The 14,696-nt window shown below is 39.2% G+C and overlaps 1 protein-coding gene across 3 annotated transcripts in view; it reads right to left on the reverse strand.

Moving 5' to 3' along the window:
- The window catches only part of Pld (Phospholipase D), a 229,745-nt gene that overhangs the window by 58,700 nt on the left and 156,349 nt on the right, over positions 1–14,696 (reverse strand). For all 3 annotated transcript variants that reach the window (XM_068229897.1, XM_067156356.2, XM_067156357.2), the window contains exons 17-18: positions 13,245–13,456; positions 5,900–6,025 (exon numbers count right to left, since the gene is read on the reverse strand). In XM_068229897.1, the coding sequence (XP_068085998.1) occupies positions 5,900–6,025; positions 13,245–13,456 (338 nt within the window). The remainder of the gene's footprint in view (positions 1–5,899; positions 6,026–13,244; positions 13,457–14,696) is intronic.

Here is a 14,696-nt window from a genome sequence, read left to right on the forward strand (position 1 = left end):
ATGGTGTTATCATTGTCTTGAAAGAAGAGCTCTTGACTTATGCTCATAACCAGTCCATTTTATGCTTACAGAAGCTCATTGAAATGGCGGCCACTATTTTAACCTACAGTGAAATAACGCGCTCATAGATTCTACGGGTGTTGCCTCAAATGTGTTAAAGGTGACTCCTCTGTAATATTACGATAATGATACAGTAGAAGTCCATTATAGCGAGAATTCATAACGGCGAAAAATTTACTCACTATAACGGATTGTCATTATATCCGATTTTTATATAAAAGTCGGAAAACCCTTCATGCACTTTAAAATCGATATGAAAAGGCAATCAGTTTGTTTAAAACTTGCGTTTCCGCAGATGATATCCACACTACGGCTTACTTGTTTGTTATTTTTCGTAATCCGATACTACGTGAAAGTGTATGTTTAATTTCATTCTGAAAAAAAATATAGTACCGTATTTCTCCGAATCCAAGATGAACCCCACTTTTTCTTCAAAAAATTTTAATCAGGCTCAAAAAGAAGTTTGTAAAATCATATGAATGCCTTGTTGTACAGGAGGCCTACGCATTTTTAGACTATTTTTAGACGCCGAACATTGACTTTCGTCAAGCCGTATTCCTTTTTATTTCCTTTTGCGGCTGCACAATTATTCTTTATTTCCGCAGGTTTAAATACCATTAACTTAACATTGGCATCATAATACCGAAGAGAACTCGTTGAAATTTCCGGCAATACCTATTCCATGCGTCTTTACAATATAACGATCCATCAGGAAATTATTCTTGGTGTCTATAAAACTTACTTTTACGCAGCGTCAGATATAACCAGCTACCGCTACACGCACGTCTCGCTTGTCGGGTTCGGCCAAATTCAGCGGCTAGCGATGTATAGGCCTAATCGCGAACGTTGAAAGTCAACGAACGAGTTTATTGCGCCACGGTATGGCCATTCCGCCCTTGCGTTTTTCGTGCACATACCTCACAATTTCATCTTCGACTTCTTTAAAGCTTCCTTGTTGCGGACCACTGAATGCATTTTTGTACAGTACGCATTTTTTTAGCTCTTTGTCTTCATGCTAACGCCAAATATTGGCTTTAGTTAGGCATATGCCGTATTTTCTTGCGGCTGTACAATTATTATACATTTTCGAGTGTTTAATAAACATTAACTTAAAATTGGCATAATATCGACTAGAACCCGTTGAAAATTTGCCGGCAATACCTTTTCCACGTATCTTTACAATACGACTATCCATCACGAAAATATTCCTGCTGTCTATAAACCTTAATTTTACTAAGCATCAAGTACAATAGACGCGTTATGACTCTGCCACTGAGTAGCCATGGCTCTTCTAAGAATTCGAAGGGTCGCATGTTTTGATGCCATTCTGCAGATCTGAGAAACACACAGGCACTGTACAATCGGTTGTCGCGGCTAGCAACGTGTAGTAAAGAGGCGGTCATTTATTGTCAACGAGTTCTGTGTGTGTGTGAAAATAAAAGCGTGGTTACCGCGGTAGTTACCAGTGGAATCCATTAACTTACTGTTAGGCCGCGAGGCCCGCGAATGCTACAACCCTTGAGTTTTCGCATGAGATTCTGAGAAAAAAAAGTCTTGGATTAAGAGAAATACGGCATCACTCCAGAGATTTCTGTGGCAAACACCTCAGCTTTCTTCTTCAAACAGCGTCACCTAACCTAACCGTATATGTAGCCTATCATGAAAACATATTTGAAATGCATGTAGAGAAATAACCTCCTCGTGAAAAATTTACATGTAAATAGCCGTAAGTAGACGCGAGAAGATATGAAATATCCTCTGAAATCAGTGATGTACTCTGCCATATCTTGAGGTGTATCACATTCTTACTTAATTTCCGTATAGGCTATTACATTAAAATGAAGATATCGTTTACTTCAGTCTTTATTTTTAACGAGTTAACAACTGCTATCGGCCACGTTATTTACGCATTTAATACGAAAACGTGTTATCCTCTTTCATTTCGAATTTTCTTTAGAGAACAGCAGTCGATGGGTGTTACTGATCAACTCCAACATCGCCTTTGAATGTCAACGAAAGAGATCGCAAATGCACAAAGTGAGTAAACTATGCCGTACCGAAGATGATCGATCGCATTTTGTTACAAACGTTTCAGTTTTCTTATTCAAACAGCGTCACGTATCCTAACTTAACCGTATTATACATATGATGAAAACACACTTCAAGCGCCAGTAGAGAAATTATACCTTTCTCGCTATAAATTTTCATAATAGCCTTTCCGTAATTTAACCAGACGCGACAAAATATAAACTAAGCTCTGAAATCAATTAAGCACTCTGCCATATCTCGAGGTGTATCCCATTATTTAATTGCAGTATTTTGCCTCAAAATTAAGCGGTCGTTTAGTCAGCCTTAATTTTTAACAAGTTAACAACCGTTATCGGACACGTTATTTACACATTTATTACGAAAATATGTTCTCTTTCGTTTCGAATTTTCTTTACGGAATAGCTGTCGACGGATATTACTAATCGACCCCGACATCGCCTTCGAATGTCGACGAGAGAAATCGCTAGTGCACATAGCGCGGAAACGATGCCGAAGGCAATCGATCGCATACAATATCATCGCTGGGGTGCATAAATATCGGTAACGGAAAAAATCGCGCGTGCTTAATCGCTCGTAATAACGGATGCGCCAGTGAGAGGGTTCTTGCTGTAACCGAAGGACGATACACAGTTTAATATAGGAATTTTGAAGGGACAGAAAAAAGCCATCACTATAACGGAGTTCTCGTTATATGCCGTACTCGCTATAACGGACTTCTACTGTACCTCCATTCTGCTGGCACCCATATCCACATTGTTTTTAGCACTCTGCAGATCCTCTTACTTCATCACACCCTTGTGCTTTTCAATTTAATTTTCTTTACAGCCTCTTCTACATCAGTAATTATATGTCCTCTTCCCGCTTTGTTTCCTGTGTACTCCGATCCGATGTACAGTCACTCAAAATATGAATCAGCATATCGTCTTGTACGTTCCTTGAATTTAATATTTTATCAGACTGAAATTTGATTATTATGTATGTTGAGTACTCACCTCGAAGGCTGGTTAGTCCTCAACACCTCCACCATCAGCTATCATACGAGGGGCGATTAATATATAATACAACACATTTTATTTCTTGGCCAATTTGAGTTTTTAAAAATTGAAATTTTGCTTGGGACATCTTCGAATATTCCCACTTTGTCTCGTAGAGTTTCATTAGTTTCCAACAGGTGGCAACGCTATAACTAGTCTTCAAAATGGAGTCTGTAACAGAGGTGCGTATCAAACAAAGAGGAGTTATTGAGTTTCTTTTGGTGAAAAACTAGAGCATCACAGATATTCATAGGCTCTTGCAGAATGTCTGTGGAGACCTGGCACTGGACAAAAGCACGGTGAGCCTTCTCCACGGCAACGCAAGACCTCACACAAGTCTGCGCACCCGACAGGAGCTCATAAAACTTCAGTGGACATTCTTCATAATTCACCCTACAGCCTGGATCTCGTATCTTCTGACTTCCATCTGTTTGCCCAATGAAGGATGCACTCCGTGGGAAGCACTACGTGGATGATGGGGAAGTTATCGATGTAGCACGCTGTCGAGTGGTACCATGCAGGCATACAGGTCCTCACATTATGGTGGTGTAAGGCTGTAGCATTTAACGGACATTATGGTGAATAATAGGGTACTGTAGCAAAAGGATTGGGGAATAACATTGTGTATTTGAATCCTCAATAAAAACTACCGTACCTGCTTTTAGAAAAAAAAATGTGTTGCATTATATATTGTTCGTAGATGCCTATAGGTGGGCCGGCGTAAGGTTGCACTTGACAGCTGCGCACAATGTTGGTCACACTGCAATGGCGCACGAAGCGATGTTGCCGCCGCAACAACAGCTGATTGCACGACATGTGAGTTTTTAAAAACATAGGAGAAATTATTTTAATGTCATCGCGATGATACACAATACAAATTAAATCGGCCGACAAAAATCGAACTTTCAACATACTGATTAAGTTTACAATAAAATATTTCATCACACAAAATGATACGAGATGCATATACTACGAAGTTCGTATTTTCGCGATGTTAGAAAATACGGAAGAAATCGGCCGACAAGAATCTCACTTTAAATACACCAATAAATGTTAGAATAATATACACCGGTGCTAACACAGAAGGTTTCAAGTAAAATCTAGAAAATTTACGAAAATTCAGAAACCTTATTTTCATACCTGTTTCATAGAGGTAGAGGCTCAATACCCTCCAGATCACTGCCATCACTACTGTCACCTTCGTTGTTATTGTCATCGTCGCCTAGGCAGATCATCAACTCCTGACAGTCACTGCTGATGCCATGTATTGCCATTTCCGAGTTAATGAATGTTGCGACATGTCTAACTTTCTTCCTCCGCAAAGCCGCATCCATTCGATACCCTCCCGGAGCAGTCCTTCCACTTCAGTAATTGTGAAGGACTAGTTATTAGTGCGTACGTAATGTTTTACTTCACCCCATACCGTACCGGTACCACTCAATGAGGTTTAACATTTCTTTACGGGCGCTCGAAGTAGGAGTCTTGTCCATTATTACGGAGTGGTAAGATGCATTGTCCATAACAATGGCAGAAGGGACTTTGAGCTGTAATAATCGTACTCTTGTCTTTGCATTACATCAGCCTGGAAATAATTAATTCCTATTACAGGATATAGCATAATTCGTTTCTTTCCCGGAGTGCTGTGAAACAAGTCCCTACTATCAGCCCCGTTTCCACTACTGCTATGTTCCCCAGTCCCAGTCCCTTTTCCCTTCTGTTCTTGGAGACGAACACCTATCTGAATAGCAATACGGTTTGGAAGCCCTATTGTTTGATATATGTGTTCCACAACTTGATCTGCAGGAACACAGAGACGGCTATACAAGCGTACGCATTTCCTCTCCTCCTCGTAAAACTCACGAGTTCTCCCCACTAATTCTAATGCCTGACTATTAAGAGCCACTCCACGGCGCAAAGGATTATCACTTCGCGATTCATAACTATGTTGTCGTTTCCTGACATCGCACTGCGTTCGTTAAAATAAAATTTCACGATTATCTCACAAAGAAAAGAAACCTTTCACAAACGCGCAAATCACACCTGACCACGTGCTAGCGACGACATACTAAACGGCAACATTTCAATATGGTAGTCAAGCTAGATATAGATAGCACCACTATACTACCAATATTGCCAACAACAAGCGACTGAAAATAAATCCTAATTATTTTGTGGCTCGCTTAAACCTTATAATATTCTTTTAAATGCTCATATTTGTGTAAGCAAATAAAAGATTATAAGCACTATACGGAATGAAATACGAATTAACATGAATAAAATGCGTAACTGTATCTGACATAAAAAGTAGTAGATTGGTGATTCTGATTGACGGGTGACGTTCTTCATTTCATTTTTGTAGTGGTGCCAACATGAATTACAACTGTCAAGTGCAACCTTGTGCCGGCCCACTTTTAGGCATCTAGGGAAATGAGGAGTGAGGTAATTTTCTGTTGCTTTCCTCAATATTTTCATGTATGAAATGTAAATAAAGAGCTATCAACCTTACTTTCACAAAAAATAAACAATAACATACAACATTAATAACATTAAAAGAATTGGCTACCATAAGAAAACTGCAAAAGGTAAATTGCTGTCTTTATCACCATGCTCATTATGGATGGTTAAAACGCGATCAAGCCCAAAACGTCTGCTTTTCTCTGTAATAAGGATTAAAAGAACGGGTAGCTTCTCATTATTGTACCCCTTTCAGGGGGGGCTCAGTGACTCAACTATTGACTAATTATTGCTACACCTGCCTGCATATTGACATGTAGTTCCAATGAGTGATGGTGTGCAGTGCCGTGCCTGATGAGCTGCCCACTTCTCCTTCAAAACCTGGCAGGAGAGGCAGGATCACATACACCCTGAAGATGGCTCCTTCCCTGGAATAGAAACCTCACCATTAGTACCAACACTCTTAAAAAAAAAAAAAAAAAAAAAACACTTGGGAAATTATTGAAGAAATAGCTGTTTTAAGTGAATGTACACTTCCCGACTCAAAAATTGAGTCTACTGTTGTACAAAAGAATCGGCATCAAACTTTGTACACCTCATACTGTGCTATGGGTTTTTCTTAAAAAAATATTTCTCATCTTGGTTTCTAATACATGCTCACTGTCAAAAATAAAAATAAAATCACACACCAAGAAGGAGTTGTTGGAATCGCATAAAATTTCATATGGGAGATTGCAACATTGATGTGAGCGAGTAATTACAATATCAAAGCAAAGGGATAGTTTATTGCAGAAAACTGAACTCTAAAGGGAGACTAGTTCCATGTGGATCTGCCTCTACAGGCTCCCTGCAGTATATCTGTTGGTACTTGCTGTAATAGGTCTTCGAGTTTGTGTAAACTTCTAGGCTGCTCAAGTTGGCACCCCAGGTGGTCCCAGACCAATGTAAACTAGTGTCAATGGCAAGACAACTAATAGGCACCATAAGACTAAATTTCCCTCAGTTAAGCCCCTGGAAATGGTCTGGACAGACACAGGTTCCTGTAACGATGGTGTTACATGTGCCTGAGGGCACCCTGAGTTCAGTTGCTGGATGTGCATGCCCTCAAGCATCCACTGGTCCCAAACCAGGGGTGTAGCCAGGGGACCAGAATTTTTACAAAAAACAAAATAAACAGGAACTGACAAACTACCATATTTACTCACGTGGTAGACCCCTTCCCCCCCCCCCCCCTCCCTCCCCACATTTACAGCCAAAAAATGTTACGTTGTCCAATATACGATAACCTCAAATTTTGTGCAGTGAACACATGACTTCTAGGCTATAAAGAGCTATAAATTGAAATAAGAACAGGAGTACGACAGAGGGATGGGCTTTCACCATTGTTGTTCAACTGCATGCCTGAGAAAGTATTTAGAGGATAAAAGAAAAATATAAAGAGTGAAACTCATCGGGTGACAGGCACTTTGACATCACAACCACTCCTCTCCTGACCCATTATTACCATGCTCAACATGTTGGGGAACTGTTACATTCATTTAGAACAGTACTTTAACCCTAACATAATACTGTATTAATGAAATATCTAATATTCTGTTCGATATAATTTCCTATATTCACAAAGTATAAACAGAAACAGATATACAGGCTGTTATATTTCTCATTAAATAAGGGCGTCAACATAAACCCTTGAACATGTATCTAATCATTTCTGTATGCATCTCGAGAAATACAATTCCTGTATGCCCTCAGGCCTCAAGGGGCTTTTTCCAGTATGTGTTCAAGCTGCTGTCTACTGGTACACATCATATGGACCAAGGTGTTTGTTCTCGTAACCTTTCATAGAGAAGGGATGCCACAGCTATGGGGTCACCGAATTCGTTCAAACTTCAAGACAGATCATTCAAAAATAATTCATTACCCATATTACTGTACTAATGAACAAACAAAGTATCAATTAAGTTGCTCGTCTACACAGATAAGGATACCAACTCCCAGATCAACTCAAGAACATTGGCTGCTGTAGGAACGACAAAATAGTTCGGCATCAACCACAGCAGTTTTGATGCGTTATTTAGTTTGTTGATAGTATGAGTTTTCGTATCTGCAGCACCACTGATCTAGCAGTCAGCGTTCCTGACTTCCATGAGGGGCATCTTGGGTTCCAAGCAGGTCAGAGACTAATTTTTTACATTAAAAAAAATTTTATCTGTTTTTTTCTTTGTTTATAAAGACTATGAAATGCATAGATCAAATATAAGCTGCATCGTAAACTTGTTTAATACTATCTGATCTTACTGCCTGTGGCTTGACAAATTTTTCCTTTTTCTCACTATTTATTGCAGTTATGATAATAGATGGAGAGAAAGAGTGGAACTCTTTACAGTCTATAATGAATCAACCTAAGACAATAGTAAATATATCTGTTAAGATATGGTTTGTGTTTGATCCATGCATTTCCTACCAAGAAGTTCACAACAAGAAAAGGAGAAACGGATCAAAGAGAAGGTAAGAACAAGGCAGTAGTGCACCTTGTATCCAAATTGCTGTTAAATTTATAGTGCTCTTTTCTCATTATATAAAGATCCAAAGCCTCAAACACTCTGACATGTATCTGTTTATTTCTGATGAGAACAACCTCTGAAAGTTTGAAGGAAATCGGCAACCCCTTGTCAGTGGAGATCCTGCCACTTGTTTACGTCCTCTGGTGTTGTTTCCTTCGCCCTCACTTTACCAAACTGAGCTACAGTGGCTTTGCCATTTCTGCTCAATTGCTAAATACCTCAGTTGTGTTGGCAGTAGTAGCTAAGATTCTAGGAATGCACAAGTTACAAACAAAATTAATGAACTTTTACATCTCTCTCTCTGTTTCTTCCCTTTTCCTACGTTTATCAGGCTTTCATCTTATCCTACACTTCTGACATCAAGATTGGAGATCAGTCAAGATGACCCTTCAACGAGCATTGGTACCTGTTCTGACTAAATGAGCTTGTCAGGGTTAAGAACTGGAACTGATGAGAGAGTCCATCATCTACCTGAACATGTTCTTCGGTGCTGTTGTATTTGTCCCATACTAACCTTGTGAGGATATTTTAACATTTGAATTTCTTGAAACAAGTCCCTCTCAATATGTAAACAGAACTGTATGGATTGTTTGTCCGTGTAGTCCTGTAACGTGCTCTGCACATAATTGGTCTATCTCCTCCCTTTCTTGGTATGACTAAGCGGATGCGGATGGCCTTCGTGAGTGTTGGGGGGTAGCCATGTTGGCAGTTATTGACTGATCTTTCTACGAGACAAACGTGTGATGTAGTGCTCCTTATTTTTCCGGGGTTTATCCTGGTTTCCACCCCCTTTTTGGGTGGGGATTTTGTTAATGATTTATTTATTTTACCTGCTATTTATCCATTGGGTATGTAAATTTTATCATTTGATCTGCATCCTCCTCCAACCTCCCTTCTAATTCCGGCATTCCGGTTAGTATACATCATATTGTAAGTTGTGTCCATTTCTTCATTTCATTACTTGCCTTTTTTCTAAAACTCATTTTTCTTCTGGTTTGTGGATTTAAGTATTTACCATGGTCAGTAATTTACTGTACGTTCTTCCGTTTAGGAGGCATTTAAACTTGTACTTTTCCATTAATAATTCTGTATCCTTAATTATGCTGTTTTAAATTCTCCTTATGTCAGAAACTATTCGTATTATATCATGTTTAATGGGAAACTTTAGGCCGATTTCTTAGATTGAATTATTTCATCTTGATTTTAAATACTGAAGGGGTTTCACGTATTATACCCATCTGTTTGGTAAGCTAACCTTGAAAGTGGTTATTATTTATTGTAATGAAGTACGGGTATGAAAGGAGAAAAATGAAACCATCTTATTTGCAGTGATTTGTCTCATGTTTTGGCCACATGTCATTATTTTTCGGGTCGTCGTGGTGACTACTGTGTGATGTTTTTGTTGTAAAAAAAAAAACTGGGCCTGATTTGATTTGGTGCTGTGACACGTTGGTCCCGATTTCACTTGAGATCTGCCCTGCATATTCTGGACTGATGTTTAATTATTACTGATTTAATCCAAGACTTGTTCTGGATTATCTGCGATAATGTCTATTGTAACTTGTACCTTCTATTTATGCAAATATTGAATTAAGGAGCGTCTTCTCCTTCCTGCGAACTTCGGCCTGATGTTTGATGCAGATAGTTACTATTCTCATTTTAGATATCACCTCTCTGGTTGACCTTCTGTGTCCTTGGGATTCTGCCAATTTTGAATTTAATACAAAATATTGAATTTAGGAGTGTTCACTTCATTGGATTATATTGGCCTTGATGTGTTAATGACTATATGTTCAGACCTTGTTTTAACTTCGCATTTCTTTAATTAGTTTCGCGAATTTCGCCTTTGCTTTCCTTGTACAATTTTCTGCTTCTGTGATACATTAAGGTATTTTCACCGTACTAAGGTACTGGTTTCATTTCTCTCTTAATTTCTCTGTTAATTTTACTAATTACTTGTTCCTTTTCTTACCCATTATCCTTAAAAAACAATGCAGATCATTCATCCTTGTAACCTTTATATTCCTTTATTAAATTTGTGTTTCCGAAAACTGTGTTATCCTTTGAGAGAAATGTTGGTATTAAAACTCTAAATTTGGTAAGCTGGTACTGATACAGAGGTCACCTTGCATGATCCACTCCTAGCTCGCTCTCCACTCATTTACCGCTTGAGGTAAGTTTTGTTGTTCTTGCATGTTGAGTTAATATTTACTGTTTTAATTCCCTTGGAATTGGTGACATCATTGTGGAATTTGTGTTGTGGGTGTAACTGTACTGTGTGTTATTCTTAACCTAACCTGAACCCAGTACTGGGTATCTTATTATTATTGATTGATGTTTGTTGTTTAAAGGGGCCTATCATCAAGGTCATCGGCCCCTAATGGTACGAAATGAGACGAAATGAAGTGATAACTTAGAAGTCCAAAATCCTCCACTGACCAGAATTCAAAGCATGAGGGCGAAGAATGAATGGATGGACGGATATGAATTTAAAACGATCAGTGGATCCGATCCACAGTGCCTCACATGCGCAGAAGCTGGCACAAAACAATAGTATTACTGACCAAGGGACTGCTTCTATAGCACAATGCTGAATTGATTATGCTTATAGTCGAATCGGGTCCAAAATCCAGGTCATCGGCCCCTCATAATAGTATTTATCGCTAGGAAAATAGAACCATGCTATGTGTAATGTTGCGGTACTAATAAAAAGTAGCGGAGACTCGTGGTATTCCACACATTATGGTACTATTCACAGGTAGTGTAATGCGCACATGTAACACAGACCTATGGTGTTTCGCACACTGCGGCACTATTTGCAGGCAACGCAAACCTATGGCGTTTCTCATATAAGTGGACTAACCACAGGGAGTCGTACCATCCCGTGGAAGTCCTCACATAGTGGGAACTGAGCATAGGTAAGGCAGAACCATGGTGTCTCTCATAAAGGAGTTCGAATCACAGGTACTGTAGGACCCACCTCCTGATTCACACGCTGTCGTTACTAACCACAAACCTATTGCGTACCTAACATAGTGGTAGTATGCACAAGTAAATGTTCTAATTGGATCATCCCTCGGTCGCCCCATTTAGTCACCTCTTACGACAGGGAGGGGATACCGTGCGTGAATTATTCGTCTGCATCCCTCACCCACAGGGGGAGTGTGTGTTTGGTCCGCGAGAGGTATTTTATTTCCCTCAAGTTCGCTAGCAAGCCGGTTAGGACCCTCCTATCCGCCACCGAGGATGCGCCACGTGGGAGTATCACCTCTCGCCCTGCTACGCCAGCGTAGTAGGTTCGTGGCTTATTATTTACCTAGCCACTAAGTTATCTTTAATTCTTATTTTCTGCATGCTAGTGTGTTAATGTTGTAGTATTTTTAATTGAGTGATCCGCATGTCACAGTGTTAAATTGATTCCACCTATATGTTGCACGTCACAACCTGTCATTGTATTCAAACTATTATGTACTCCTGTCTCAGTATAACCTACTTAATTCGTCACGATCTCTACATCTTCGTACCTACACTCTCCAGCGTAGTGTGGAAAGTGTATTGACCTGTTGGGTTGCTTTTCGGTGTTCCTAGTCATTTACCATCCGTATCGTCTTGATCTTTTCCTTTCTTCCCTTTTCCCTTTCCTTCTTATCCTATAATTTCACATCAGGACTGAGGATCTGTCAAGATGGCTCCTCAATAAGTGACGAATCGTGCCCTGCTAATAAAACTGAGAAGCAGAAATGACCTCGTCAGGGGCTGAGAAGAGGTAGATGTAGAAGAATGATGAGGAGAAAGCTCATCTATTTGTAGAAGTAGAAATTGTCCTTGTCGTTTTATGTTTGTTCCCGTCTCTTATTTCTGTTGCTCCCTCCTCCCACACTGACCTGCCATTGTGTTTGTCCTCCTCCTCCTTTTGTTTCACCCTCTCTAAGGTATGTCGAATCAATCATTTCTCTGTGTGTTGTTTTTCCTTAGTGTCTAGTATTCCTTCATTCTTTCTGATCCCCGTTTTCTCTTGTCTTCCGTGATATGTAGATTTGTCTTCGAACCTTATATTTTAGTCTTTAGCTGTTTGATCGAATAATGAATTTTCTGTAAATTTAATTCTTCTAGGTCTTTTTCAGTGTCTTTAAACCAGTTGGGTTTTCTTATTCAAAGATTTGTTTGGTTAATCTATTAGAGTTCATTCTGAGAAGATGAACGTAAAAATTTATCCTTTTTGGCATAGTATCAGAGAGTTTTTCAATTTTCTTGCAAAGTGTTTCATTCTTGATGTATATTATCTTGTTATCCTAAAATTTTGGTCCTATGATCCTCCTTAAAATTTTCCTTTCTTTTAGCTCCATCTGGCCTTTGAAATTCATGAAATTCTGCCGCATATAGTGCTTCTGGTTAAATCTCCGTTTCATAATGTTCTGGACTCCACAGCATTCCAAATAATCCATTCTCCAAGATATTTATTTTACTACTTCATTTGCTTGTTCTTGATATTTATGTGGGTGTTTATTGTGTGTCATGATGTTGGTTTTTTCTAAGGAGCTATTTTAGCTGCTTGTTTCTCTAGTTCAAGGATTTGCTCCCTTGTATCCTCCACTGTTTCAGCAAACAAGGCCGTATCATCTGCAGAAGCAATACAATTGATTTTAAGGTGGTTCTTGTTGCAACCCAGTCTAATTCCACTCTTTATATTTTTCTTCTATCCTCTAAATACTTTCTCAGGCATGCAGTTGAACAACAATGGTGGGAGCCCATCCCTCTGTCGTACTCCCGTTCTTATTTCGAAGGAATCTAATAATTCACCCTTGAAATTAACTTTCAAAAATGTATGTGTAATTGTGGCAGTATTACAGTCGCTTTTATGATATTAGTAGTTTTCTTATTCTTCCTATTATATGTGTCCCTTTCTCATTCCCCCACCTCTCTCCCTATCTGACTTAACCTGTCATGGTGTTGTGCCTGTCTTTCTACATATGACTTTATTTGTACTTGTTCGTTCCTTTCCATTACTTGTACGACAATTCTACCAAGATGATCAGTGACGGAATACGTGTGCTGTCTAACAAAACTGTTGATCGTAACTCACCTATGGGCACGCATGATCCTCTCAAACAGCGACTCCCCGATCTGGTTGCGCACCGTCGAGTTCTGCCGTGCAGGCGAGATGAAGAACTGGTTCTCAAGGTAAATGTAGTGTTGGGCGCGAGCTATGACGTCCAGATAAGCTTCATGGATCCCCTCCTCGAAGGTTTCCCTGTCCAGGAAGCCTCCCGACCACTGGCTGATGCTACGAACTACCTGTTCGCACAGAACGATGGACCCAGTCTATTTACAACTCAAATATAACACTAATAAACATATTTAATTTCAATATTACCCTCTGAAGATTTTAAATCCAATTATACAAAGAAAGAATGTATTACCGTATTTACATGAATAATATCCGCATATTAAAAAAAAATTGAGGCACAAAATTGGGGTGCGGGTTTTATTTGCATCATTGTTAGCAACACGCTCCTGGCTCACCTACTTTTCGATATTGGGTGCATAGTTATGCTTTGTGTAACCGCAGATGGAGGAAAATTGCCCACGTATGTCATATTTAAACGGAAAACAATTCAGACTTTTGATTTAAAACTGCCTTTACATTTAGAAAATAGTATTTCACACAGTAATTTAAATTCAAAATGTCTTTGTGTCAAGATAGAATGTGTCTTCCATAACGTGCAGGGGTAGTTTTCCGCACTTTCATTCACTTCGGTGTGTTGACAGTTTGTGTCATAGCTGCTAACTTTGAGTGAAATCGTAATTCTTTTGCATTCAGCGTTTCAAGGAACGCCACAGTATCATGTAACAGGCAGTGCGCGAAGAGGCAGAATCCACGAACAATGGTGATTCTCTTTGGCGATGCTGACAGCTGGCGAAAAAGCGTGGCTCATAATTATAATCGATTTGTATGCAACGAACGATATTGTCAATGCCAATGAAACTGCATTTTTTTTTTAATGCCTAGCCCAAACAGACTTTTTAAAAGGAGATGGGGTCGCTGTACTGTGTTGTAATGCAGACGGAAGCGAAAGACTTCCTCTCCTCGTCATAGGAAAGTTTGATAAGGCACGATGTTTTACAGGCATCGGGTACTTTCCATGCAAATACAAAGCATCTAAAAACACATACAGTACAGTAATGCATTTAATAAAGTACTTGCACAGGCGAGCCAACTTAGACTTGTTGTCTTTGAATATTTTTTTCTTTTTTTTCTTTTGTTGCATGAAGTTATGTTTGTCAGTGAGTTATCCAAGTGCATTATTTGAATATTGTAAATGCACCTTGTTAGATATATTTTGGAAATAGTTCTTTTCCATTGCATTTGAAAGGTTTAAACTGTGAATCAATATCAATTGCATGCAGTAACAGATCTTAGAATATTTTTTGACACGGCAAGGGTTGGCATTTCTGAAGTACGAGTTGGCAAAATCACGTAATTCGAAGTCTGACTTTTGCGTCCCAATGACTTCGAATTAACGAGGTTTTACCA

The sequence above is a fragment of the Anabrus simplex genome, chromosome 12 (genome assembly GCF_040414725.1).
Source record: "Anabrus simplex isolate iqAnaSimp1 chromosome 12, ASM4041472v1, whole genome shotgun sequence".
NCBI classification, from domain to species: domain Eukaryota; kingdom Metazoa; phylum Arthropoda; class Insecta; order Orthoptera; family Tettigoniidae; genus Anabrus; species Anabrus simplex.